At 44.6% G+C, this 27682-nt stretch overlaps 1 protein-coding gene across 1 annotated transcript in view; it reads left to right on the forward strand.

Moving 5' to 3' along the window:
• The window catches only part of LOC126234980 (adhesion G-protein coupled receptor G2-like), a 118370-nt gene that overhangs the window by 14019 nt on the left and 76669 nt on the right, over positions 1-27682 (forward strand). Inside the window, exons 2-4 of the mRNA XM_049943719.1 lie at positions 21-91; positions 195-454; positions 4573-4925. Coding sequence (XP_049799676.1) covers positions 21-91; positions 195-454; positions 4573-4925 — 684 coding nt within the window. The remainder of the gene's footprint in view (positions 1-20; positions 92-194; positions 455-4572; positions 4926-27682) is intronic.

The raw sequence follows: 27682 nt of genomic DNA on the forward strand, positions 1-27682 counted from the left end.
CGTTCTTTTCTCTTTTTCAGGATCTGTCTATCGAAGACGATTCTGAGTCTGTTTACACTTGCAGTACCGATCCTAATGGCGGGTACGACAGGTAAGTTCACAGCTCATGTAAGTACAATTGAAATCGAGACAGGAAATTCTTTTATGAAACATTACGTATGGACATTGCTTCATCGTGACTTCTCCTTCCTCAGTGACTCACGGCACGAGTTCGTGATGATGACGAGTCCCAAGCCGAAACTGTACATCAAGAAGAAATGCGGCCAGGAGCGAGCCGACATTCGAGACTTTGTGGGGATCGACATGATGTTCATCAAGCAAGTGAAGATGAGAGCGATCAACTGGTTCAACTGCTCGCTGTGGAACACAATCAGTGACCAGATGGTGTACCGAGACTCTTACGGCGACATCAATGACTACAGCTCGGTTGCGGAAGAGTCACAAGATAGAGTGGGTAACTATCTGAGTGTTCTCTCCCAGTGCAACACCTCAGCCTCTCATTTCGCGGGGAGCGGGGGAGGGGGGGGGTGGCGGTTTGTTAGCGGTACAGGGCTGGGCTGAAGGGCGCTTGAAAATCACTTTCCAGTTCCAGTTTCCTGTGTGTAGCACACAAGCGCTGGTCGTTTCTTCCTGCCGTTGCACAATTTCTCATCTGTGACGTCTTCCCAGTTCTAGATTTTAATATCTGCAACACTTTGGTTTTCCGCCCGGTTGTTTGCCAGGTATTCATATCCGAACTACAATCTTCCTTGTTTACATCTCTTCATTTCAACATGTGACCATACCACTGCAGTCAGCGACTTTTCTTGGCGTGCATATAATACGTTTGATTCAAGATTTCCTATTGTTAGTGAAATGTTTCTTATACATAGCGATTCAGTGATGAGGTTACAAACCTTCAGGCATGATGCAGAAGGATGATTACATCAATATGAGGTAAGAGACCCTAGTTTGGAAACGACTCAGTCGAAAGGTGTAAGCGAAAATGTACTCAAGTTCCATCTTTGCTCCGAGTAGCGCTCAAACTAAGGGCCCCAGCTTCCAAATTCTGATCATGACGAATAAAATTTCCACAGAATTACTACCCAATGCCCAGTGATAATTTCTCCTATTAATGGACTAGTAACGGTGCACATAACTTGATATCAGAAAGACCGAAACACCTGAGTCTACGGTACAATAATAATGAATTCCATTTACCGGCTCTAGTTTCACAAGCTGCTACATTTACCGAAAAAGCATCAATGCAAGCATCATCAACAGTTAACCTCCCAGTCTGAATCCTGTCTCAATTTGCTCTCGACCCTTTCTCGGATTCCGCTCTTGAGGATCTTTTCATAAGCCTTGACGCAGTGTGGTACCAGTGTGACTCCCTTATAGTTTCTACAATCCTTCCTACTCTCTTTCTTGAATGTGAGGTGGTGGGAATTAATTTACTCTAAATTTAATTTGACTAAATCTCACGGGTTTTACGCAAATTATAGGACTGCTTGGTTAAAACAGTCCTGTAATAATGTCGTTCCTCGTAAGACTGACAGCACCGAAATATGGCACACTGTGTGGGATACTGCTCTCCGTACACCTCTTTCATCCTGCGATGGATTAGGGAAGCACGACCCCATTCTGTGTGAAGAAATTGGGTAACTGCTCTTTGTGCTGATCGGCAGGAATGCACGATGCAACGAACTGCAGAAAGAACTCTCCAGAAATGAAATTCTTCCAATCCATCTGTGGCATACAGCAAAACCAGTACGTAACAGTATTAGTTAAAAACAGTCTTGGTTGCAATTTTTAGTTTTTTATTTTTCAACTATACGTTTCACCTTATTTAGGCATCTTCTGGTTGATCTTAATTTGGTATTTCTTAGAACGATCCTTTAGACAGTGTAGCCAAAGGACATCGTCGAATACATCAGGCCAACATCGCATTCGTTAAACTCAGTAAAAACTTCCTAGATCGACGTGAGTGACTCCAAGACCTGCATAACGCGCTCCCGTTCACAGGAGATGTGAACAGGAACACGTTATGTGAGTCTTGAAGTCACTCACGTCCATCTAGGAAGTTTTTACTGAGTTTAACGAAGGCGATGTTGGCCTGATGTATTCGACGATGCCCTTTGGCTACACTGTCTAAAAGATCGTTCTAAGAATGCCAAATTAAGATTAACCTGTAGATGCCTAAATAAGGTGAAACGCGTAGTTGAAAAATAAAAAATCTAAAAATTGCAAACCAAGACTGTGTTTAACTAATACTCTCCAAAAATGAGTAAGCTGCTGAAAAGCCATTAACTTCTCTTGCGCAGCTGGGAATACCACCAAGCCATCTGTCAGAAGACACGTTCTCCCACTAGGATTACGTACTATGCCACTAGAGAGAAGGTCTCCTTTTCAGTTCGGCATACCTTATAGTAAGGAAGTAGTAAAACGTCGTGCCTAATGATCACATTTTGTTGCATAAACAGTGAAAATGTATTAAGTGATGTAGTTTTTTTCCTTTTATTATTTTGCGAAGAGTGTTAGAGAGAAAAAGTTTCGTTAGGGTTTGAAATTATGTGTAAAAATTTGTTGGAAGCCGCTAAGTGCGCTCATTCTCAAATACTGAATGGCTATAATCTGGATAATTTGCACGCCGTGAGTCATGCTGCCTCTAGACAAATACTAACTGTAATACTTGCTTTACGGTGTTAAACATTTAACGTCGGATCGTAGCTTTGATGTGTAGATTATGGCAGCATTTTAAAATTGTAAATTCGATCAGTAGTACGGAAGGCAGACTTTCTCGGCGAATCTCGATGATGAAGTTTTCTCGGGTTATAAGTTGAACCAAGGCCTCGTTCTGTGGCAAAGTTTCGACAAGTTTCCTACTCGTCATCTTCAGGCGATTTCACCTGAAGATTACGAGTAGGATACTTGTTGAAATGTTGGTGTAGAACGACGCCTTGAGTCGGCTTATAACGCGAGAAAATTCCATCATCGATCAATAACTTATGAAGTACTGAGAAGCAAATTATTGTTGCCCTCGGAAGTCGTTAGACACGCAAATTGCTGCTGGGATTGTGAATTTAGCACCAGGTTAACTTTTTAGTAATGTACACTACCGGCCATTAAAATTACTACACCACGAAGATGACGTGCTACAGACTCGGAATTTAACCGACAGGAGGGAATTCACACGAGGTTGGCGCCGGTGGCGACACCTACAACGTGCTAACATGATGAAAGTTTCCAACCGATTTCTCATACACAAACAGCAGTTGAACGTTGTTGCGATGCCCCGTGTAAGGGGGAGAAATGCGTACCATCACGTTTCTGACCATGATACAGGTCGGATTGTAGCCTATCACGATTGCGGTTTATCGTATCGCGACATTGCTGCTCGCGTTGGTGGAGATCCAATGACTGTTAGCAGAATATGGGATCGGTGGGTTCAGGAGGGTAATACGGAACGCCGTGCTGGATCCCAACGGCCTCGTATCACTAGCAGTCGAGATGACAGAGATCTTATCCACATGACTGTAATGGATTGTGGAGCCACGTCTCGATCTCTGAGTCAACAGATAGGGACATTAGCAAGACAACAACCATCTGCACGAACAGTTCGATGACGTTTGCAGCAGCATGGACTATCAGCTCGGAGACCATGGCTGCGGTTACCCTGGACGCTGCATCACAGACAGGAGCGCCTGCGATGGTGTACTCAACGACGAACCTGGGTGCACGAATGGCAAAACGTCATTTTATCGGATGAATACAGGTTCTGTTTTCAGCATCACGATGGTCACATCCGTGTTTGGCGACATCGCAGTGAACGCACATTGGAAGTGTGTATTCGTCATCGCCGTACTGGCGTATCACTCGTCGTGATGGTATGGGGTGCCATTGGTTACACATCTTGGTCACCTCTTGTTCTCATTGACGGCACTTTGAACAGTGGACGTTACATTTCAGATGTGTTACGACTCGTGGCTCTACCCTTCATTCGATTCCTGCGAAACCCTACATTTCAGCAGGATAATGCACGACCGCATTTGCAGGTCCTGTACGGGCCTTTCTGGATACAGAAAATGTTCGACTGCTGCCCTGGCCAGCACATTCTCCAGATCTCTCACCAATTGAAAACGTCTGGTCAATGGTGGCTGAACAACTGGCTCGTCACAATACGCCAATCACTACTCTTGATGAACTGTGGTATCGTGTTGAAGCTGTATGGGCAGCTGTACCTGTACACGCCATCGAAGCTCTGTTTGACGCAATGCCCAGGCGTATCAATGTCATTATTACGGCCAGAGGTGGTTTTCCGGGTACTGATTTCTCAGGATCTATGCACCCAAATTGCGTGAAAATGTAATCACATGTCAGTTCTAGTATAATATATTTGTCCAATGAATACCCGTTTATCATCTGCATTTCTTCTTGGTGCAGCAATTTTAATGGCCGGTAGTGAAGGATTTGGAGTAGGTTATTAAAGTTTGGGAAGTAGAAACCTAGGAGGGTTGGATCAGGGTTCTGAAAGTGTGCATAAATGGCTGCAATTAGGGGCTACACGATGGCAGGCTGTCTCTCTGTGCACAGAATGTGAAGTGACATCTGCGGAGGAGAAGGACAACGGCAAGCCGGAGCCGCAGATGCTGTCCGTGTTGTCAGGAGCGCTGAACATCCTTAACCCGGATCGTCCGGACCTGGCCCGCACCGCCCCGGAGAAGGTGATGTCGAGCCTGGAGACGGTGCTGGCGTGTGCCGACCGCCTGCCCGCCGACCGGGTCGTGAGGGCGCTGGTCGCGCTCGAACTGTACGCGTGGCAGGTGAAGCTGCCGCCCAACCAGACCCTCCGGCTCACCGACAGCCGCGCCTCGGTGTCCGTCGCCGCCGGCGTCAGGGCCGTGCTCTTCAACGTCGCCAAGCAGATCGAGATCGTGTCAGCGAAGGTAGGAGGGGGCTCGCCTCGCTCGCTTCCACGCGGCCGCTGCACTTAACATGCTCTCATTTTCGACATCACTCTTTTGTAATAACGTCTCGGTCTTCAGACCTTGTCAGAGTGGAGTTCAGACTCGAGCTTTCAAACATCGACATTTTCTTCTTCATCAAGAGATGAGAGGCTAGGAGCGAAAACTGCTTCTTTTACAGTAGCGTTCAGGCCTGGGATTGGGCAGATGACATCGCTCGGAATTTTAACTTCTTTTGGCGGTGGAGTTATCTGGAGGGTGGAATTTATATGCACAAAAGCAGCAGATTGGTAATGCGGTAGTATGTCCTCTTTCCCACGGAGCGCCACGACTGCGAGGTGGACGGGGAGCGGATACACGAACCAGCTGTCCCCCTTAAGAGTGACGATTTTTGGCTGCATTTCTTTGAAGGCGTTTCGTCTCAAGTGCTCACCTCCAGGCACCTCTCAGATAACCACCACCTCTGTTAAAGTTGTTACTACACATTCGAATTTCTGTGCCATTTCTTTTATTACTGGATTAGCTGAGTACCTTGCATTGTCTAGGCGTGTATTTAATCCACTATTCTGTTATTCCACGTCCTCCTGTACTCTCACTCTGCTCATCTCTTCCTCCTCACTTACCTGTATCCAACTCCTTCTTCCCCCTCTCTGTCTGTCCATCTCTCCCCGCACCCCCCTTCTCTCTACGTTATACCCTCACCCCATTACGAGATTGCTAGTTCTTCACCTCGCATTATTTCTTCCCAGATAGAAAGTAATATGTGTACAAAGTTTGGTTGAAATCGATACGGGGGTTTAGGAGGACCTTTTTACCATTGGCTTTGTCTGCCTACTCATTTCTCATATTTCACACATATTTGTGCACATACGTCACCTGTCTCTCTAGTGAATATCTCCCTGCACTTTAGTTTTCACCCATCTCAATGTTTGTGACATCACACTCCTGAATAAGGTGTCGCACAATTATATATTTTTGCAGGCGCATATAGTGGTATATGTCGATACTGTCTGCGGGATGTGTTGCGAGTGGAGTCAGAAGTAAACAAGTAATATATTAAAACGTCGTGCATGATGCGACATTTTTCACTCATTTCAGTGTTTATGTTCTCATATATCCTATTCTGTGTGATGAAAAATGATATATTTTTGCAAGTACATTCGCTGGTATATGCAAATACCGTTTGCGAAATGTGTTGCAAATACATGTAGTAGTAAAGAAGTAACAAATCAGAAGATCGTGCCTGATGGCGTAGTTTTATTACATGAACAGCGGAAATGTAGTAAGCGATAATTTTTTCCTGCCTTTTTGTGGAGGATGTCAGCGATAAAATGTCTCGTAAAGGTTTGAAATTATGTTTAAAATTGATAGCAAGTAACTAAATACTCTCATTCTCAAATATTGGATGGATATAGCCTGGCTGTCTGGGCGTCGTGAATTACGCTTCTTTTGCCCCCGCAGAGGTTTCTTCCAGACAGTAAGAGGTAAGTGTACCAAGCTTGAGTGAAATCGATCCAAAGGTTTAGGAGAAGATGTGGAACTACATACATGGATCCACTATTTATATTATGTATGGATACCATTAGGTCGATGCATGGCAGAGGACCTCAGAGTTGATCTTATGCCCTTCTAAGCCTGTGTTCCACTATGGTTGATATCTCAATATTTCTATACCTGATGTTCCTTTATGTTCAGCGCAGTGCGCTTGCACGGTGCGAATTGAAAGTCCTATGTACTCACGAGCAGATATAGACTCAGATCACACTGTACTACTGATGAAGAGTAGGCTGAAGTGAGCGAGCAGTCAGGAAGAGTCAATACGCAAAGGAGTGGGATACGGAAGTAATAAGGAACAGCTCAGTAGTCAGGACAGTTGAAGGCGAATGGACATCTTTGAAAAAGGCAATCACGGAAGTTGGAAAGGAAAACACAGGCACAAAGAAGGCAACTGTAAAGAAACCATAGGTAACGGAATAATACTTCAGTTAATTGATGAAAGAAGGAAGTACAAAAATGTTCAGGGAAGCAAGACTGAAGAAAAATCAAGACACGTTGATGGGATTTGACGATCTGGAAAAAGCGTTCGACAGTGTCAAATGGTGCAAGATGGTCGAAATTCTGAGAAAAATAGGGGTAAGCTATATGGAGAGATGGGTAATATACAAAATGAGGGAGCCAAGAGGGAACAATAAGAGTGGACGAAGTGCTCGGATTAAAAATGTGTAAGGCGGGGATGTAGTCTTTAACTCCTGCTGTTCAATCTGTACATCAAAGAAGGAAGGTTCAGGAGTGGAATTAAATTTCAAGGTGAAAAGATTTCAATGATACGATTCGCTGATGACATTGCTGTCCTGAGTGAAAGTGAAGAGGAATTACATGATCTGTTGAACGGAATGAACAGTCAAATCGGTACAGAATATGAACTGAAACTAAATCGAAGAAAGACGAAAGTAATTAGAAGCAGCAGAAATGAGAACAGAGAGAAAGTTAACTTCAGGGTCGATGGCCACGAAGTAGATGAGGTTAAGGAATTCTACTACCTAGGCACCAAAATAACCATTGACGGACGGAGCAAGAAGGACATCAAAGGCAGGCTAGCACTGGCAAGCAGGGCATTCCTAGCCAACAGATGTCTTCTAGTATCAGACATAGACCTTAATTTGAGGACGAAATTACTGTGATTGTACGCCTGGAGCACAGCATTGTGTGGTAGTGAAACATGGACTGTGGGAAAACCGGAAGAGAAGCGAAGCCTTTTAGATGTGGTGCTATAGACGAATGTTGAAGATTTGGTGGGCTCATCAGGTAAGGAATGAGGAGGTCTGCGCAGTATCGGAGAGGAAAACAATATATGGGAAACACTGACAAGATGATGGGACACGATGATAGGACATCTTTAAGACATGAGCGAATGACTTCCATAGGACTAGAGGGAGCTGTAGACGGCAAAAAATGTAGAGGTAGACTGAGATTGGAATACATCAGGAAATAACTAAGGACGTAGGTAGCAAGTGCTACTCTGAGATGAAGAGGTTGGCACAGGAGAGGAATTCGTGGCGGGCCGCATCAAACCAGTCAGAAGACTAAAACAAAAAAAAAGTAATGCTCGTGACATTCACATGGCACATTGTACACAGGAGGTACACGCAAACCCAGGTTGACTTTTACTGGACGCATCGTATCCTCAATTTTCCGCGGAGTCGGAAAACTGGTCTAATACTGTTGTGACTTAGCAAGACAGCCAAGTCACAACGAGAGGAAGCCGAAAGGCACGCGTTAAGCTCACGCAGATTGGCGTGAGGTCTGGAACAGTTAAAAGGAAATGAGAACTTAGAAAATGGACGCAGGTGCTGTAATACTTAACTTTAATCCACATTTGTAGAACATCGCTCTTGATGATACATGCTTCAAACTATTAATTATCAAAGCTATGGCGCCTTGCTAGGTCGTAGCCAATGACTTAGCTGAAGGCTATGCTAACTATCGTCTCGGCAAATGAGAGCGTATTTGTCAGTGTGGCTTCGCTAGCAAAGTCTGCTGTACAACTGGGGCGAGTGCCAGGACGTCTCTCTAGACCTGCCGTGTGGTGGCGCTCGGTCTGCAATTACTGACAGTGGCGACACGCGGGTCCGACGTATACTAACGGACCGCGGCCGATTTAAAGGCTACCACCTAGCAAGTGTGGTGTCTGGCGGTGACACCACAAATACCCTATTTATGTAATACGAGCTTCCCAATTTAGCTCGAGATTGCTCCACAGAACGAGACGAATGCTCAAAAAAATGTTCAAATGTGTGTGAAATCTTATGGGACTTAACTGCTAAGGTCATCAGTCCCTAAGCTTACACACTACTTTACCTAAATTATCCTAAGGACAAACACACACACCCATGCCCTAGGGAGGACTCGAACCTCCGCCGGGACCAGCCGCACAGTTGATGACTGCAGCACCTTACACAGCGGGACGAATGCTGTGGATATGTCTTCTTCCGGTGGTTGGGTGGGCGTACGGCTTTGTTTACCAGCAAATACAGCTCTAATCCGATATAGTCTGTATTCGTTTTTCGTGTACACATTCTTTAAGTCTTTGAGTTCATATCCCAAGTGATGACGGTCTGGAACTGTCTGCTCTCTGTGTGATAAAGTGCCCGGTACAGAATGCTTTGAAGCTAGATAGTACGAACTACTCTTATTTAAATAAAGATCTGCGTGAGACTGCTTTCTGACACAGAATGACCGAATCGTGCATCCAGTATGCGATCCGCAGGCACGTCCTAAAATGGCACCTTGCTTTACGTTTCTACGTCCAAAGTAAATCTGATGTGTGGGTTTGTGTAGTTCATCTGGTCCCAGTACCAATGCCACATTAAAAAGCTGCAGCCCACATACCTATAAAAATGAGTTGGGTGGAAAGTAGTAGAATGTACTTACCGTACTTCCATATCTTCCATGAAGAAGTTAACGATAGCCGGTGATAACGGAGAGCCCATAGCCGTACCATCGGTCATTTCTTGATATTTTACACTGTACAGGAAGTAACTAGCAATCAAGACGTGTTGAAAAAGTTTGGTAATGCCATGGAGAAGTTCTCCAGCAACTGCTGTCCGTAATTTGACAAATAAAGAGATCACGTCTTATTCTGTGTTTAGTTAGGTGATCAGTCTTCTGTGGTAGGCACTTCATCTCAGAGTAGTACGCAATGTCCCCAATTACCAGTTCTTCGTATTTCAATCTTCGTCTTACCTCCTGTGTCTCCCTCTTGTACAGTGGTTTACAGCCTTTCCTAGACCATTACCACTGAATGCAGTTAGATATTAGCTAATACTCCCGTCCCCAATCGCCTGTTGCCCCCCACCCTCCCCCACGTTATCACCAACTTTAGCACCTAGCTAAATTGTAGAATGAAGAATTTTCTTGGATCACTTTATTTTTTAAATGATGAAACATGAATGACATTCAATTTGTGTATGTATGTGTATGTTTGTTAAAATGAATGGCGAAGAAATTCTTGGTGCGTCCCAAGTGCTACCCAGAACCCTTTCTCAGATTCTGAAAAGAAAGCTAACTATCCACAGTGAGGGTAGACTCTTGTTACGAAACATACTTTCCCTGAATTACTCCTCTCTATTGTGGCACTTGCTTGATCTGCACACTGCAACGCTGTTTAAAACCAACCAGGTTAAAAGGTATGCACTACGGTTACTGTTCGTAAATCACTTGATGGCTGTTAAAGCTTCGTTTCTGACCACAGTCACTAATAGCAATAATAATAATAGTAATAATAATACCAATGCTGTGTCCAGCACTATTTTGTAGTCATGTGTCATGCTGTCATTTAGTTCATTTATCTGTTTCGAAGCAAGTAATGAAGCAATATCTGGACTACTATTGGTACTATCTACAATTTGGTGATTTTATTGAGCTATTTAGCATTTGTTTGCTACATGTCTCACTTTTATCATCAGCGATGATGGAACAAAGCACAACATACGTTTGTAGTGGGTGGACTATGTGAGGAACCTGTAACCTCCACTGCATTAATGGTACCTAAGTATTTATTGATAAGTTATACAAACAGAATTAGAGGCTTGCAAAATTATGATAAGACTAATGATGTTTTGAAAATAATTTAGTCTAGAGGCTGAAACAGAATGGAATCGTTTAGTTTTTATCCCTGAGGTGATTTCATTTTACCCCTCAGGGGGTAATTATCCCCAGGTTGGGAATCAATGCTGTAATACTAGGGCTGTTGTTCCCTTGTGACAATTTTCTTGGCCACGTCGATGAAATGCGACATCGGATACTGTATATACTATAGCTGTTCTCTGGTATACGAGTATATGAGCCTTTCTCGGGACTTCGAATGATGGAGTGATCTTCCATTAATCCTCCTAAGTGGTCGTGGTCGGGGCCTGCTACGGTAGGCTGAAGGCCAGTGATTTTCCAGTCGTGGTTTCCAGCACCTGTTGGAAAGGAACTTTGAACAACGCTGGCGGGAAGCAGCTCTTTGCTGAAGAATGTTGTTAGTGGGAGCACGAAATGGCCAATGGAAATGTCTGAATTCTCTTCCCGAGTACGATTACCTGGAAGGGCTGAATGCTAAAACAAATTTTGGAAAGCTGCTTGAAGCTACTAAAATCGAAAGGTCAGGCACAAACCTAATCACAGCTATCTGGAGACTCCGATGCAATACGGAATTGGCGACTATATTTCACGAGATGCGGGGCACCAGCTAAGTATTGTGTTTCCAGTAAAGAAACGGCAACAGAAGAATAGGTCTGTCAAGAGAGGTCAGTGACTTTCACTAGTCATCGGATGTCACCTTAGCAACAAATCCATTACGGACATTTCACTCCTTCTTAAACTGCCCATGTCGACTATTAGCGACTGTAGAGCGGAAAAACGAAGGAACAACGACAGGTAAACCAAGAACAGGCCGAACTCATGTACAGCTATTGGCGGACAGAGACTCTTGAGCGTTGCGGACAGTGGTTGTGAGAAACCGTATGAAATCGGAGGAAGAGATCGCTCGTGAGTTCCAAAGTGGTACCAGCAGTTCGTCTAGCATAGTCACTGTTCGTAGGGAATTAAAGAGAACAGGGTACAATGGACGCGCTGCGCCTAAAAGCCACACATTTCTGTAATCAATACTGAACGATGCTCGAGGTGGGGTGAAGAGCGACGTCACTACAAAGTGGATAATATGTAACTCTTTTTTTAAAAAAAAATCTGATAAGTTTTCATTGTAACCTTAAGAACTTACATAATTAACCCAAGAATCTGAACTGGCAATGATTTGACGCTTCATATACACTGAAGAGCCAAAGAAACTCGTGCACCTAATATCGCGTAGGGTCCCCGCTATCAAGCAGAACTGCCGCAACACGACGTCGCGTGGACTCGACTAATGTCTGAAGTAGTGCTGGAGGGAACTGACACCATGAATTCTGCAGGGCTGTCCATAAATCCGTAACAGTACGAGGGAATGGGGGTCACATCTGAACATCACGTTGCAAGGCATCCCACATATGCACAATAATGTTCATGTCTGGGGAGTTTGGTGGCCAACGGAAATGTTTAAACTCGGAAGAGTGTTCCTGCAGCCACTCTGTAGCGATTTTGGATGTGTGGCGTGTCGCGTTGTCCCGCTGGAATTGCCCAAGTCCGTCGGAACGCACAACTGACATGAATGGATGCAGGTCATCAGACAAGACGCTTTAGTACGTGTCACTTGCCAGAGTTACATCTAGACGTGTCAGCGGCCCCACATGACTCCAATTTCACACGCCCCACACCATTACAGAGCCTCCACCAGCTTGAACAGTCCCCTGCTGACATGAATGGTCCGTGGATTCACGAGGTTCACTCCATGACCGTACAGGTCCATCTGCTCGATACAATTTGAAACCAGACTCTTCCGACCAGGCAACATGTTTCCGGTCATCAACAGTCCAATGTCGGTGTTGACGGGCCCAGGAGAGACTTAAAGCATTATGTCCTGCAATCATCAAGGGTACACGAGTGGGCCTTCACTCCGAAAGCCCATATTGATGATGTATGAATGGTTCGCACGCTGACACCTGTTGATGGTTCAGCGTTGAAATCTGCAACAATTTGCGGAGGGGCTGCACTTCTGACACGATCAACCATTCTCTTCAGTCGTCGTTGGTCCTGTTGTTGCAAGATGTTTTTCCGGACGCAGCTATGTCGGAGATTTGATGTTTTACCGGATTCTTGATATTCACGGTACATTCGTGAAGCGGTCGTACGGGAAAATCCCCACTTCAATACTACCTTGGAGATGATGTGTCCCATCGCTCGTGCGCCAACTATAAGACCACATTCAAACTCAAAATCTTGACAACCTGCCATTGTAGCAGCAGTAACCGATGTAACAACTGAGTCAGGCACTTGTTGTCTTATACAGGCGTTGCCGACCGCAGCGCCGTGTTTGTCTGTTCACATATCTGTGAATTTGAATACGCATTCCCATGCGAGTTTCTTTGGTACTTCAGCGTATTTCATTGTGCTAGGCGTTACTGAGAAGTCGACTCCGTGTAGAGGGATGCCTCGTTTGTCCAGCTACTGTTGCTTCCTTCTTTACCAGGTTCTGGCGCGGGGTGTTGCTGCCTTTTCAAGTTAAGAGGAGTCAGTCGGTTTTCTGTTATTGTTAAACGATTTTTTGACCGGTCTGGTTGCGGACATTCTCCACATTTTCTTTAAAGGTTTGTTTAAAAATTTATAAAAATTTCTTCATAGTTTGGTATTTGAAGAGGTTGAAAAAAAATCAGCCAACCAGTTGCCAACTAAATGTTTATTTAACCCTTGACCTAGGTTTCTATATTTGTAAAAATATCTTCTTCGGAAGGGGTGGGCCGAAAACATGTATATAAACCCTTACAAACTATTTTAATAATAGAAAAATAATTGTGAGGTAAGCTTACTCAGTTGTTACATCACATGGTGGTAAATTACATTAACTGAAGCTGGGAAGCTCCTGTCATATATAAAATTGATATAAAAACCAGAAACATCACATATCGTGGCTTAAGACAGGAGCCAGATTACATTCAACGTAGGTCACAATAAATTCATAAATGTATTCGCCCACAGGTAAAGGCTGTTGTCTACACAAAACTACAGCAGGAGTCCAAAGAATAAAATATGTGCATAACATAAGTATTCATCACGCCAGAGACGAGGACAGCTGTTCATAGGTACAGGTTCAAGCGATAAGGAAAAATTGGGATAGAGAGGGCGCTAAATACATGCACGTAAGAACCACGCCTTGCTTGTGTTGTGTAACAGTATTTTACATTAAAGTAAGAATGAAAATTTCTTCTACAAGGCTGCTAATAATGCAGTAAATTTACAGGAATACATTACGTATAAAATTTATAATACACTCCTGGAAATTGAAATAAGAACACCGTGAATTCATTGTCCCAGGAAGGGGAAACTTTATTGACACATTCCTGGGGTCAGATACATCACATGATCACACTGACAGAACCACAGGCACATAGACACAGGCAACAGAGCATGCACAATGTCGGCACTAGTACACTGTATATCCACCTTTCGCAGCAATGCAGGCTGCTATTCTCCCATGGAGACGATCGTAGAGATGCTGGATGTAGTCCTGTGGAACGGCTTGCCATGCCATTTCCACCTGGCGCCTCAGTTGGACCAGCGTTCGTGCTGGACGTGCAGACCGCGTGAGACGACGCTTCATCCAGTCCCAAACATGCTCAATGGGGGACAGATCCGGAGATCTTGCTGGCCAGGGTAGTTGACTTACACCTTCTAGAGCACGTTGGGTGGCACGGGATACATGCGGACGTGCATTGTCCTGTTGGAACAGCAAGTTCCCTTGCCGGTCTAGGAATGGTAGAACGATGGGTTCGATGACGGTTTGGATGTACCGTGCACTATTCAGTGTCCCCTCGACGATCACCAGTGGTGTACGGCCAGTGTAGGAGATCGCTCCCCACACCATGATGCCGGGTGTTGGCCCTGTGTGCCTCGGTCGTATGCAGTCCTGATTGTGGCGCTCACCTGCACGGCGCCAAACACGCATACGACCATCATTGGCACCAAGGCAGAAGCGACTCTCATCGCTGAAGACGACACGTCTCCATTCGTCCCTCCATTCACGCCTGTCGCGACACCACTGGAGGCGGGCTGCACGATGTTGGGGCGTGAGCGGAAGACGGCCTAACGGTGTGCGGGACCGTAGCCCAGCTTCATGGAGACGGTTGCGAATGGTCCTCACCGATACCCCAGGAGCAACAGTGTCCCTAATTTGCTGGGAAGTGGCGGTGCGGTCCCCTACGGCACTGCGTAGGATCCTACGGTCTTGGCGTGCATCCGTGCGTCGCTGCGGTCCGGTCCCAGGTCGACGGGCACGTGCACCTTCCGCCGACCACTGGCGACAACATCGATGTACTGTGGAGACCTCACGCCCCACGTGTTGAGCAATTCGGCGGTACGTCCACCCGGCCTCCCGCATGCCCACTATACGCCCTCTCTCAAAGTCCGTCAACTGCACATACGGTTCACGTCCACGCTGTCGCGGCATGCTACCAGTGTTAAAGACTGCGATGGAGCTCCGTATGCCACGGCAAACTGGCTGACACTGACGGCGGCGGTGCACAAATGCTGCACAGCTAGCGCCATTCGACGGCCAACACCGCGGTTCCTGGTGTGTCCGCTGTGCCGTGCGTGTGATCATTGCTTGTACAGCCCTCTCGCAGTGTCCGGAGCAAGTATGGTGGGTCTGACACACCGGTGTCAATGTGTTCTTTTTTCCATTTCCAGGAGTGTACATTTGCTAACAGAGTAATTATGTACGTAAACTGAGCTTGCAGAAGATTGAGTTCTATTTACAAAGGGCCATTGTTACAAACACGTGGGGAAAGAGAAGCAAATGTGAGCTAAAACAACGTCACTAGAAAGAGAAGCTTCCGCTTACCACTATGGAAGCTTAAGCGCTAAGGAAGAACTGGAATGCAGTAGGAGCTATTTTCTCTTATCGCTCCCCTAGATAGAAACCGTAACTTCTCATAGTGTAGAAGCTGATAGGTGGGGTGCGGTGTGTGGGTGATTATCCATGTACTGGTAACCTGAAGCCTTATCCATGTACTGGTAACCTGAAGCCACCGGTCACAATATACGCTGTGCCAATCTGCTGGTATGGTTTTGGCGAGAGAACGTTACCTGCCACCACATCTTGTGTCAACAGTGAAGTACGGGGGAGTTGGTGTTACAATATGGAAGTGTTTTTCGTCATTGGGTGAGGTCTCCTTGTTGCACCAAGAAACCGCTAATTGAGGTGTACTGCGCTTAGTAGAGGAACAATTCGGTGACGATGTTTGTTTAAGTCAGTATGACAATGCACTGTGTCATGACAGAATCTGTTACACAATGGTTTGTGGACCGTAACATCACTGAAATGGACTGACCTGCCTCGAGTCCCAACCTGAACCTAATGGAATACCTTTCCTGATGAATTAGAGCGGCGACGCCACATCTCAGTGTCCATCAGTACCTTCTCTGGTTTTGGTTGATGAGGAAGAGTGATCTGCCATTCCTTTACGTACCTTAAGACACCTCACTGGTGTCCCCAGCACAGTTCAAGCCGTTATAAAGGCGGATGATGAGCAAACAAGTAATATGTTTCCGCACACCTTTTCTCAGACACCGTAAGTCTCGAGCCTTCTGAGGTGGAAGTGGTGTTTCGACCGGTACTTCTGAAGTCGATACTAACCATGCTCTGTTTCAAATACGAAAAACCTACGACAAGCGCAAAATGTGTTTGTTAAAATTCATGGTGAACCTTGAGCTGTCCTATATTTTGCACAATTCGCTTTGCTACTAGTTTCTGCCAAATGACCATTATCAAGCATAAACTGGCATGACCCGATAGAAAGTTATACCGGATTTCCGGGGCATGAAATGCTGACTCCTTTCATTTTCTTGGTGAGTGTTGTGATTTACTGAACGAGTGCTTGCTCCCTAGGCAGAGATCTCGTAACAGGTTATGGAGCCAGTGGCTAATTAGACCTTTTGTTCCTAAAAAGTGATGCACTTGCCTAGGCTTAAGACAGGCCAATGAATTCCATTTGTTACTGTGAAAGATTGAAGTGCGGTGCTTTTGTGTGAATTTCGACCAATTGATTTTGAACACCATTACGGTTTCGATATTCTGGAGTATACTGGCGGGAATGGCTGGTAGCCAATCGGAGGTGGTGCATTGATTGCTGGCGGTGTATGTTTCGCTGTCCAGCGCTCAGATGTCGGAATCTTTCTGAAAATAGTTACATTGCTATACGATATTTATTAGTGTTTTAGGAGTAGTGACAATTTTAAGTTTGTCGCGCGGGTTAAAACGAGATCGGTACCGTTATTTAAACCGAGTTAATAGCGCAGCGTCGCAGACAATTAACGCAAGTCCATCAACAGAATTGGTAGGCGCCTCAGGTTTCCCTGATGGATCCTAAAACTAACGTATTTCGGCGATCCATCTGTCCGCCATTTTCAGGACAATGCTGAGTCCTACTAAAAACTGGTGCCAAGGCTACAGACCATTGTCCTACGCCGAAAACCCAAATAAACTGGTAGAGGCATGCGTATTCAAATACAGAGATATGTGAAAAGGCACAATACGGCACTATATAAGACAAGTGTCTGGCGCAGTTGTTAGATCGGTCACTGCTGCTACAATGACACGTTATCAAGATTTAAGTGAGTTTGAACGTTGTCTTATAGTCGCCGCACGACCGATGGGACACAGCATCTCCGAGGTAGTGATGAAATGGGGATTTTCCCGTAGGACCATTTCACGAGTATACCGTGAATATCAACAGTCCGGTAAAACAACAAATACCCGACATAGTTGCGTCCGGAAAAAGATTCTGCAAGAACGGGACCAACGACGACTATAGAGGATCGTTCAACGTGACAGAAGTGCAACCCTTCCGCAATTTGCCGCACATTTCAATGCTGGGCCATCAAGAAGTGTCAGCTTGCGAACCATCCAACGAAACGTCATCGATATGGGCTTTCGGAGCGGAAGGCCCACTCGTGTACCCTTGATGGCTTAACGACACAAAGCTTTACGCCTTACCTGGGCCCGTCGACACCGACATCGTATTGTTGATCACTGGTCGGACGACTCTCGTTGAGTGACTGTAGGAGGATACAAGACGACTTAACAAAATTTCTAGTTGGTGTGTCAACTGAAAAATCGGCGGCAGAAGATTTAAATGAGGGACACGGGATTAAATCTGACGAGAGACTGACTGAAAACCAGGAGACTGGATGGGTTTGCCACGGATACGTGCATTCATCAAGGTGCTCGAGGTGTGGACTGCAGTAATCGGTCTTGCGTTATCCTGTTGGAATATGACATATGGGAACATGAGCATGAGGGCATGACAATAGCGTTTACCATTTTTGTCACATGCTGCAAGCATTTTAGACTCTGTTCAACAATGAACAAGTCAGTGCTTTCGACATATCCAATAGCTCATACACAAAATTTTACTGTATGGGTCGGACTTAACTTGTTTTAATAACGCATAGCGGCAGACTGCCATTATCCAATGGAATATGCACAGATATAATCATGTACTATTTGACGTAATACGTTGCACTGATTTTTTAAGTACATGGTTTTCAATGTTTTTGAGTTAATGGCTTCTCTGACCGTTTAGGTACTTCCGTGTCTCATAAGTAGGATATCTTATGAAAAGTTACGAATAAAATAGCGCTCACCTCATTACGACACTTGAGCTCCCTTCTTGTTACACAACTTGTCAAATCTTGGCACCAAATGAGATACAATTAGCCTCATTTCGTTATTCACATGAAGTCTTAATATGTACTTGGTTTTAATGACAGCTACTGCCGAGTGCCCATTCTCTCAAAGATAGGAGGACACGAAAGGAATTAGTATCTTCAGTGCTTTCGCGCTCGAGCTTGGAAACTCTTTTCTTACAGTGTACCATGATGTTGGCAATCTCTTTGATGAAAACTTCGCTTTTACCGAAGAATGCGATAAATGTTCTGTCAACTCTTTCTCTTCTGCAGTATTCAACTCAGAAAGAGAATCACTACTGAGGGCATTTTGAACCCCCGGAAACGTATCACAGTTTTCAGGAAAGTATTTTTCCAAATGACTTTCAGATAAATGTCCTTCAATTATAGAAACATAATAAAAATTCAGCCAACATTTTGCTACTCGGTAAGCGACAGTGAACGACGGTAGAAGTGCTTTATTCGAGTTTTTAACTTGCTTAGGAAATTACGATCTTTGTTCTTTCATTTCACTCAGTTTTCTGGAAAAATATTCATTTGGTTTGACCACATCGTTCGTATGAACAGTTTTTAAATGACCATTTAATTTGCTAGATAATACGCATTCAATAGAAACTACTTTGAAACACAAAAGCACTCTAACGTTCTTTATTGTTCACAACAGTGTACATGAAACCAGAATCTAAGTAGCTACCAACGGTTTTATATAAATGCTTTCGATCCTCTTCATTACCACTTTGCTTGTTGTCCTCAGCAAGTTCTCACTTTTTACTTCCACCTGAAACTTAAAAACTTTTCTGTACCTTAACGCCTTTCTCAACTTAATAAAAAAAGTCACAGTATAATACACTACTGGCCATTAAAATTGCTACACAGCGAAGATGACGTGCTACAGACGCGAAATTTAACCTACAGGAAGACGATGCTGTGATATGCAAATGATTAGCGTTTCAGAGCATTCACAAAAGGTTGGTGCCGGTGGCGACACCTATAACGTGCTGACATGAGGAAAGTTTCTACCTGATTTCTCAAACACAAACAGCAGTTGACCGGCGTTGCCTGGTGAAAGGTTGTTGTGATGCCTCGTATAAGGAGGAGAAATGCTTACCATCACGTTTCCGACTTTGATAAAGGAGCCTATCGCGACTGCGGTTTATCGTATCGCGACATTGCTGCTCGTGTTGGCCGAGATCCAATGACTGTTAGCAGAATATGAAATCGGTGGGTTCAGGAGGGTAATACGGAACGCCGTGCTGGATCCCAACGGCCTCGTATCACTAGCAGTCGAGATGACAGGCATCTTATCCGCATGGCTGTAACTGATCGTGCAGCCACGTCTCGATCCCTGAGTCAACAGATAGGGACGTTTGCAAGACAACAACCAACTGCACGAACAGTTCGACGACGTTTGCAGCAGCATGGACTATCAGCTCGGAGACCATGGCTGTGGTTACTCTTGACGCTGCATCACAGACAGGAGCGCCTGCGATGGTGTACTGAACGACGAACCTGGGTGCACAAATGACAAAACGTCATTTTATCGGATGAATCCAGCTTCTGTTTACAGCATTATGATGGTCGCATCCGTGTTTGGCGACGTCGCGGTGAACGCACGTTGGAAGCATGTATTCGTCATCGCCATACTGGCGTATCACCCGGCGTGATGGTATGGGGTGCCATTGGTTACACGTCTCGGTCACCTCTTGTTCGCACTGAAGGCACTTTGAACAGTGGACGTTACATTTCAGATGTGTTACGACCCGTGGCTCTACCCTTCATTCGATTCCTGCGAAACCCTACATTTCAGCAGGATAATGCACGACCGCATTTGCAGGTCCTGTACGGGCCTTTCTGGATACAGAAAATGTTCGACTGCTGCTCTGCCCTCCACATTGTCCAGCTCTCACCAATTGAAAACGTCTGGTCAATGGTGGCCGAGCAACTAGCTCGTCACAATACGCCAGTCACTACTCTTGATGAACTGTGGTATCGTGTTGAAGCTGCATGGGCAGCTGTAGCTGTACACGCCATCCAAGCTCTGTTTGACTCAATGCCCAGGCGTATCAAGGCCGTTATTATGGCCAGAGGTGGTTGTTCTGGGTACTGATTTCTCAGGATCTATGCCCCCAAATTGCGTGAAAATGTAATCACATGTCAGTTCTAGTATAATATATTTGTCCAATGAATACCCGTTTTTCATCTGCATTTCTTCTTGGTGTATCAATTTTAATGGACAGTAGTGTAGAAACTGATTAAAAACAACATTCACTGTTGGTGAACAGTGTAGCGCGCGATAGTCCAGCTTCGAGGTTATACCTCCTTAGGCAGGCTGGCCAACATTTGAAATGAAATTGCTGTGAGTTCACACAGAGTGACACCAGAAATGAAATCTCCGACAACTGTCTTCTTTGCCACCAGCTACGAGACAAATAGACGGCGACCCAGGCGGTCATTCACGGTGCACAAGGACTCTGCGGCACGTAGATCGAATACCACTGCTTAAAGTCATTGATCAGATAAAGGCAGTATGCCGAAACGCGTAACTAAAGCAAATAAATTCCGACCTAGACACAAAAATTTTGCTACGAAGATATCCTGTCTCTCATTATATCCAACTGCTTTTGACACAGTGATTCCAGGAGATGGACTGGTATGGACCTCGGGAATAGCTGCTGCCTGAGATCCTTTTCAGTGCCGTCTACACTTATGGCCACAAACAGAAGCGAGAGCACATCTGAACACCTCAGAATGTGTCCCGGTTGAGCCTCGCCCTATAACTTAGAACTACTTAAACCTAACTAACCTAAGGACATCACACACATCCATGCCCGAGGCAGGATTCGACCTGCGACCGTAGCGGTCACGCGGTGTTAGACTATAGCAGCTAGAACCGTTCGGCCATCCCGGACGGCTTACACGTTACAAGTCTGGGTCGTCTGTGGTACGGTGCTAGCGGTTAACGACGCATCGTAATTAGAGATTTCAACCCTTCTTCCAGTAGCTGGTTTCTGAGTTTTCATGGTGATACTCTGCATGTACCTTCTGACCAAATTTCAGCTGTTGTAATCCGTCTATTTTCCAGAGCTGTACTAAAAGTCTTCCGATCTTTTCATGTTGTAGCCCTTCTGGAACCTCCCGTGTGCGATGGAGCTTGTTCGTTCAGCTGGTACCTCTAACATTACAGTCCACCTACCTCGGCGGCCTTCTTGCAGTCCTTCCACCTCTTTCTGACTTGGTAGACACTGGCTTTGCCGATGACATGCGGCGATGAAGAAACATCGACAGTACCAACTAAACAAAGGCCGCATAGCTCGAGCTTGGAAGCAGAACCTGCAAGTACGTAAAAATTCCGGGAGACTAAATAGCACGCTTGAAAATTTTTGCTGGTCCCGGTGGAGGTTCGAGTCCTCCCTCGGGCATCGGTGTCTGTGTTTGTCGTTTGGATAATTTATGTTAAGTAGTGTGTAAGCTTAGGGACTGATGACCTTAGCAGTTAAGTCCCATAAGATTTCACACACATTTGAACACTTTTTTGAAAATTTTTAAAGTTCAACTAATTAGGCTTCATTGATTCCAAACAAGTTGTAATGCCTATCAAGTCCGTATTTCCTGCCAAAACGATTACTGGTGCAAATTGGTTACTGTTTTCACTACACGTTTTCGCACGAAAGCAGCCGGAAGTTTACGAGTCGGAGCCGAATGATTTTTACGTTCTGTGCAGTCACTGACCCGCAGCTAATCGCTAGTTACTACATAAAGTCTTTAAGTTGTGTCCTTAAAAGGAAATGCTTGCCATAATGTCTTAACATCGTCACGAAACACGCCACGTGGAGTTTTTGAGTTCGACAAGAAAGTTCTCACGCAAACAGCTTCCTAACTATATAACTTAAAATCCTCAGATCTGCACTGCAGTGTTCGAAACTTTAGTCGCTTCACAATTACGACAAGAGAAGCTACAGAACGCTAGATTTTCTTCATCTTAACAAAGCTTTGTGTCGAACGATTCCATATTGATTAGCACAGCAAGACAGTTCCCGAACGATTCCTGGAGGCACAGACCTGTAGCGCAAAGCAGAATACAAAGCGCGGAAAATCCTTAATTTTTATTGGCTGATTATTTAGGCAGCCAATCAGATCAGCTCCAGCCCTCAAATACTCGTGGTAATGCCAAAAACATCCAATACAATTATAGAAAGCATATTTGTAAATGAATCTCTGAATTTCCGAAACTAAATTTAACTGACATAAAACAAAGAAACACTAATCGATTTAATGCCTAACTTTTCTTATGTCTGTCTTTATACAAAAGCATGCATACTGGACACACGTCACCTCATTCACAATTGCACTGGAATTTTTCCACGCATACATTTTACGCATTTATCAACAAAATAAAACGTCCACACTTTACATATGTCGTCTCTCCACTACAATCACACAAAAAACACAATTGAATAGCCGGCCGGAGTGGCCGTGCGGTTCTAGGCGCTACAGTCTGGAACCGGGCTACCGCTACGGTTGCAGGTTCGAATCCTTCCTCGGGCATGGATGTGTGCGATGTCCTTAGGTTAGTTAGGTTTAAGTAGCTCTAAGTTCTAGGGGACTGATGACCTCAGAAGTTAAGTCCCATAGTGCTCAGAGCCATTTGAACCATTTGAACAACGGAATAATAATTCTTGAAGTGGTTACCATTACGTAAGCAAGCCATTGCAACGAAAGCAAAAAAAATTCTAGATAAAAAATTTATAAGAACTGAATTTTTCAAATGAGATAGTAAATGATTACATTAGAAGCTTTAGCTCTGTTTTGTAGTACCAGAAAACTTATTACGGGTTTTCGGTAAAATTTTATATCTACGAAAGTACTGGAAACGCTGAACTGGGATTTTTACAGTGCTGTTGTAGAATCAAATAAAAGTCTGCATGTGGGGTATGAAAATGATCGAATAAAACATAATACTATTCCTTTCGATTCATTTGGAGTGTGCGTAAGGAAATCGGTCAGATGCGAGGCCAACGCGCTGCCTCGGCGGCCACCGCGTTTGCTGGGCTGATGTGGGGGAAAAAAAAATGCTGCTCTCCTCCCGGATACATGATTAGACATACTCAACGATCGCTTACTTCACTACGGGCTGCAAATAGACGGAATAATTTGCTACGTTAGACGTGGCTACTCTTGTTGTCACAATGTTGTCCTGAGTCCTTTTCGTCACCAGGAGCTGCACTATGACCATCTGTGTGTGCTAACTGTCGCTACGATGTTCCCGTGTCCCTCGTGCCAGTGATTCGACGTTTCTCAAAGTCCGAAAAATGGCGGTAAGCTCCACGTGCGCGTCCTCACGAAATGTTGTACAGCGATATCCGCCTTGCGTATCCCAGAAGCGATAGACATAGCCACTAGCTATCAGGTACTATAATTCTCCATATGTGAATATATTACATAAAATAATCTCGATTAGAGTTTTAAATTTTAAGCAACATATCTCATAATTCTGCAAATAGTGGAGTATCAGTTCATAGCATTCGGTCAATGTAATCATTGTATAACACTTCCCGTCTTCCCGTCAGTGTATTTAATTAAAAAGCGGTTTCAGCCCCATGCAAGGCCATTTTCAAATGGCGTCAAGTAAGTAATTCACTTGGTTAAACACATATTTGTTGTCACTTGTACGAGGGTTGTTCAATAAGTAGTGCCCCACGTTTTTTTTAAAAAGCCGTTAATACACATAGACAATCGTCCTTGTTGGTGGTTCACATTTGATGTTTGTTTTGTGCGCCGATGAAGTTTCGAACCGTTCTGGCAGATGGCACAGCCGTAGTACAAAGTCAAAATGGCGTCTACATGCGACTCACGTTACAAGCAGCGTGCTGTTATTGAATTCTTGTGTGCAGAAAAAGAAACCGTGGTGAACATCCATAAACGTTCGTGTGCAGTTTATGCAGATGCTGCAGCTGATAGGAGTATAGTTGGGCGTTGTGTAAAGAAAGTTACAGCCTCAGGAAATGTAGGAACAGAACTCCATGATCAGCCACGCTCGCGACGTCCTGTCACAGCCACTGCTGCAGATATGCTGAATCGTGCGGGTGCTATTATTCGTGCCGATCGGCGCATCACAACTCGACAATTGGTTCTACAGTTATCGGTCATCATTGTAAGTGCGTCTGCGGTGACCGAGACTCTCGGATATTCAAAGAATGCTCACAGCGGAGCACAAGGTTCAAAGAAAGGCCATTTCATCTGAATGACTGGAGCCTTTTGAGACCGACAGAGAGGCACTTCTCTCACGGATCGTTTCGGGGGACGAAAGCTGGGTGCACCACTTTGCGCCGGAAACAAAAAGGCAGTCCATGGAGTGGCAACATCCTCATTCACCACAAAAGAAGAATTGAAGACAACCCCCTCTGCCGGAAAAGTCGTGGTGCAGGCTTCTGGATGACGTCATTCTCATGAATGTGACGCCAAGAGGGTTAACCATTAAATCAGAGGCATACGTGAAGGCTCTGAATAAACTCAAGAACCGTTTCCGACGTGTTCGATCATACAAGAATCTAACAGAAATCTTGCTGCAACACGACAATGCACGCTCACACACAAGCCTGAGAACCCAGGAACACATCGCCAAATTTGACTGAACATCATTGCCTCATTCAAACTACAGTCCAGACCTGGCTCCCTCGGACTTCCATCTCTTTGGGCCGCTTAAAGATTCTCTACGGGGAACACACTTTGAAGATGACGAGATTGCAGTCATGCAGTGAAAACATGGCTGCGCCTACAGGACAATAGCTTTTAGCAGCAGGGAATACATGCCCTTCCATAACGCTGGCGCACGGCCATAGAACGTGATGGAGACTATGTAGAATAATAGGACATGGACAAGACATGTTGATGTATATTGTCACCAAATTCTGACTCTTAACAATAAATATGTTCTGAGAAAAAATGTGGGGCATTACTTATTGAACAATCCTAGTATGTGGCCTTTTGAAATAAAAAAAAACATTAGGAACGGAACGACTGTCATCGTAACCAGATAACTACGTTTGCAGATTTCTCCGGCCGTTTCACAGAGGAATTAATTGTTCACAGTGTGTTCTGAGCTATAGGTCTGAGTAGATAAGAGAACGGTCACCACATCCGTGAGTCCGTGAGCCTCATCTTAACCGCATCCGCGAGTCTCTGATTCGCACCCGCGGATGCTGAAATTTCGCAAACCACTTTAACCGGACGATAGGATGGCAAGCAGGATGAGCTATTTTTGTCCGAACATTCGTCTTTGAATCTTCACTGTACGTTAACGGCTCTGTGTATCTAAATGGCAGTCGCATCAAATTAAAAGTACTCATTTGTTTGAGAGCTGATTAGATACACTGCTCGTTACATAGACCCACAGAGAGGGTAATGTTATGAATGCGTCTAACAGTGGAGAACAACATTTTTTATATCTAAGGCATTTTGGCGAGAAGAAATTTCGTACCCGCACGTTCTGTGAAGGGATACCACAATTTGTATTCGATAAACTAAAAATAAAGGGATGTAGCAGGTTGCAGTAATTATTCAGAGATGAAAAGGATTGCTCAGGACAGACTATCGTGAAGAGCTACGTGAAACCAGTCTTCGGACTCAACACCACAACAGCAAATGAAAAACGTAGAAACCGACTACGACAAAAGTGCAAGAAAACACAACTCATCATTTTTCTATGAGCTACAAAATTCCAACTTAATTTGTCCGAACACTGGTTTGATGCAGCTCTATCCAGTACAAGGTTCTTCATGTCTCCATATCTACTTCAACGTACTCCATTCGAGCTAAGTATTCTAGTTAAGACTTGGTTTCCCTGAAAATTTTTGCTCTCCAGTATTCCGTCCAGAACCAGACTGACTATTCCTTGGTGGTTCAGGATGTTCCCTGTCGATCGACTCCTTCTTTAAGTTAAACTTTACCGTACATCCATTTTATTCAGTTTGATTTGGTACCTATTGATATGTAATCCGATGAAACATATCTAGTTTTCAGCGATCTACTGTAGCACCACATTTCATAATCTTCTGTTCATTTCTTGTGTTTAGTGTTATTCTCCACGTTTCGCTTGTCTACAAGGCCACGTTCCACACAAATACTATCAGAAAATACCTCATAACTTTTAAATCGGTATTACATGTTAACATATTCCTTTTTTTCACAAAACCTTCTCTCGTTATTGTAACTCTGCATTTTATTTCCCGTTTTCTTCGGCCACAGTCATTTGTTTTGGCGCCCAAGTAGCAAAACTAATCTGCAACTTTCACCGTCTCATTTCCTAATTCAACTCTCTAAGCTTCACCTTTTTCAATCCGACGACATACCATTACCCTTATTCTACTTGTGTTGATGTTCGTCTTTTCGCAACACTATTCATATTAACCAGCTGATCTTCCAAGTCATTTGCTGTCTGTGAGTGAATTATAGCATAATCGGCAAACTTTGTAGTTTGCCCGGCGGACGAATACTGCATCATTTTTCGGGAGTGTATCTGTGGTATTATTAACTCTTGTTCAGGTATTTCGGCTGATTACCTTTCAGCCACTGTCAAGGTGAGCCACTTGCAATTTGTTTAGAGCACTGTACCCTGAGGCGTAATCGCGACTAACTTTGAAGAATAATGGAATACTTACAGTTTTTATTTTATTCGCCCCACTCTCCATTTCCGACTTCGAAATTCTCACAATGCTCTCTATTAATACAGTGCCGACAGGAAAAATGTCTCGTCTTCTTGCTTCCTTGATTTCGATCACGCGACAGCATTGCCCATGGAAATCACCATGGAGGCTGTGATTGTTAGGTTTTTCTCTAAACGTATTCGCTACCTTGGTTTGATCGCACATTCCACTCTCTCTATCATCGCCTTCATCTACGTCAAACAAATTTTCCTCCAGTGTTAACATTTTCGAACGAAAGTAATTACTCCTAATTATTTGTTAAAGCTTAACTAACTCTCCGAAAGGCAGCTCGTTCCGTACGCAAAATCGTAAAGGTCTCCACAAACTAGTCCCCGGTCGCAGCAGTTTGCGAGTGTTTCCTGTATACCTTGTCCCACTTTGCAGCTGAGTGTTCTACGTCACTTATACTCCAGTAAAGGTGAATCACCGTTATTCTCTATTCCCAGAAAATCGACTCACATCAAAGAATACTTGCATGCAGCGTGTCACCATTACCTGTCACGAAATTACGCCGTGCCATGTACTCCCAAGCTTACTGGATAAGCAACACTGCTAATCTTTACCATGAATTAAACAAACTCTGAGTACATGCACAGAGCCGTAAAAACATGCAGTGAGGATCAGCGAAGATTACGCCGATAAAGGAACAGGAGCTCAGCTCTCTGTTGTTCGGGTACCTCATTTGCGACGGCTTAAGAGAGGTGCAGTAACCAGGAC

This window comes from Schistocerca nitens, chromosome 2 (genome assembly GCF_023898315.1).
Source record: "Schistocerca nitens isolate TAMUIC-IGC-003100 chromosome 2, iqSchNite1.1, whole genome shotgun sequence".
NCBI classification, from domain to species: Eukaryota; Metazoa; Arthropoda; class Insecta; order Orthoptera; family Acrididae; genus Schistocerca; species Schistocerca nitens.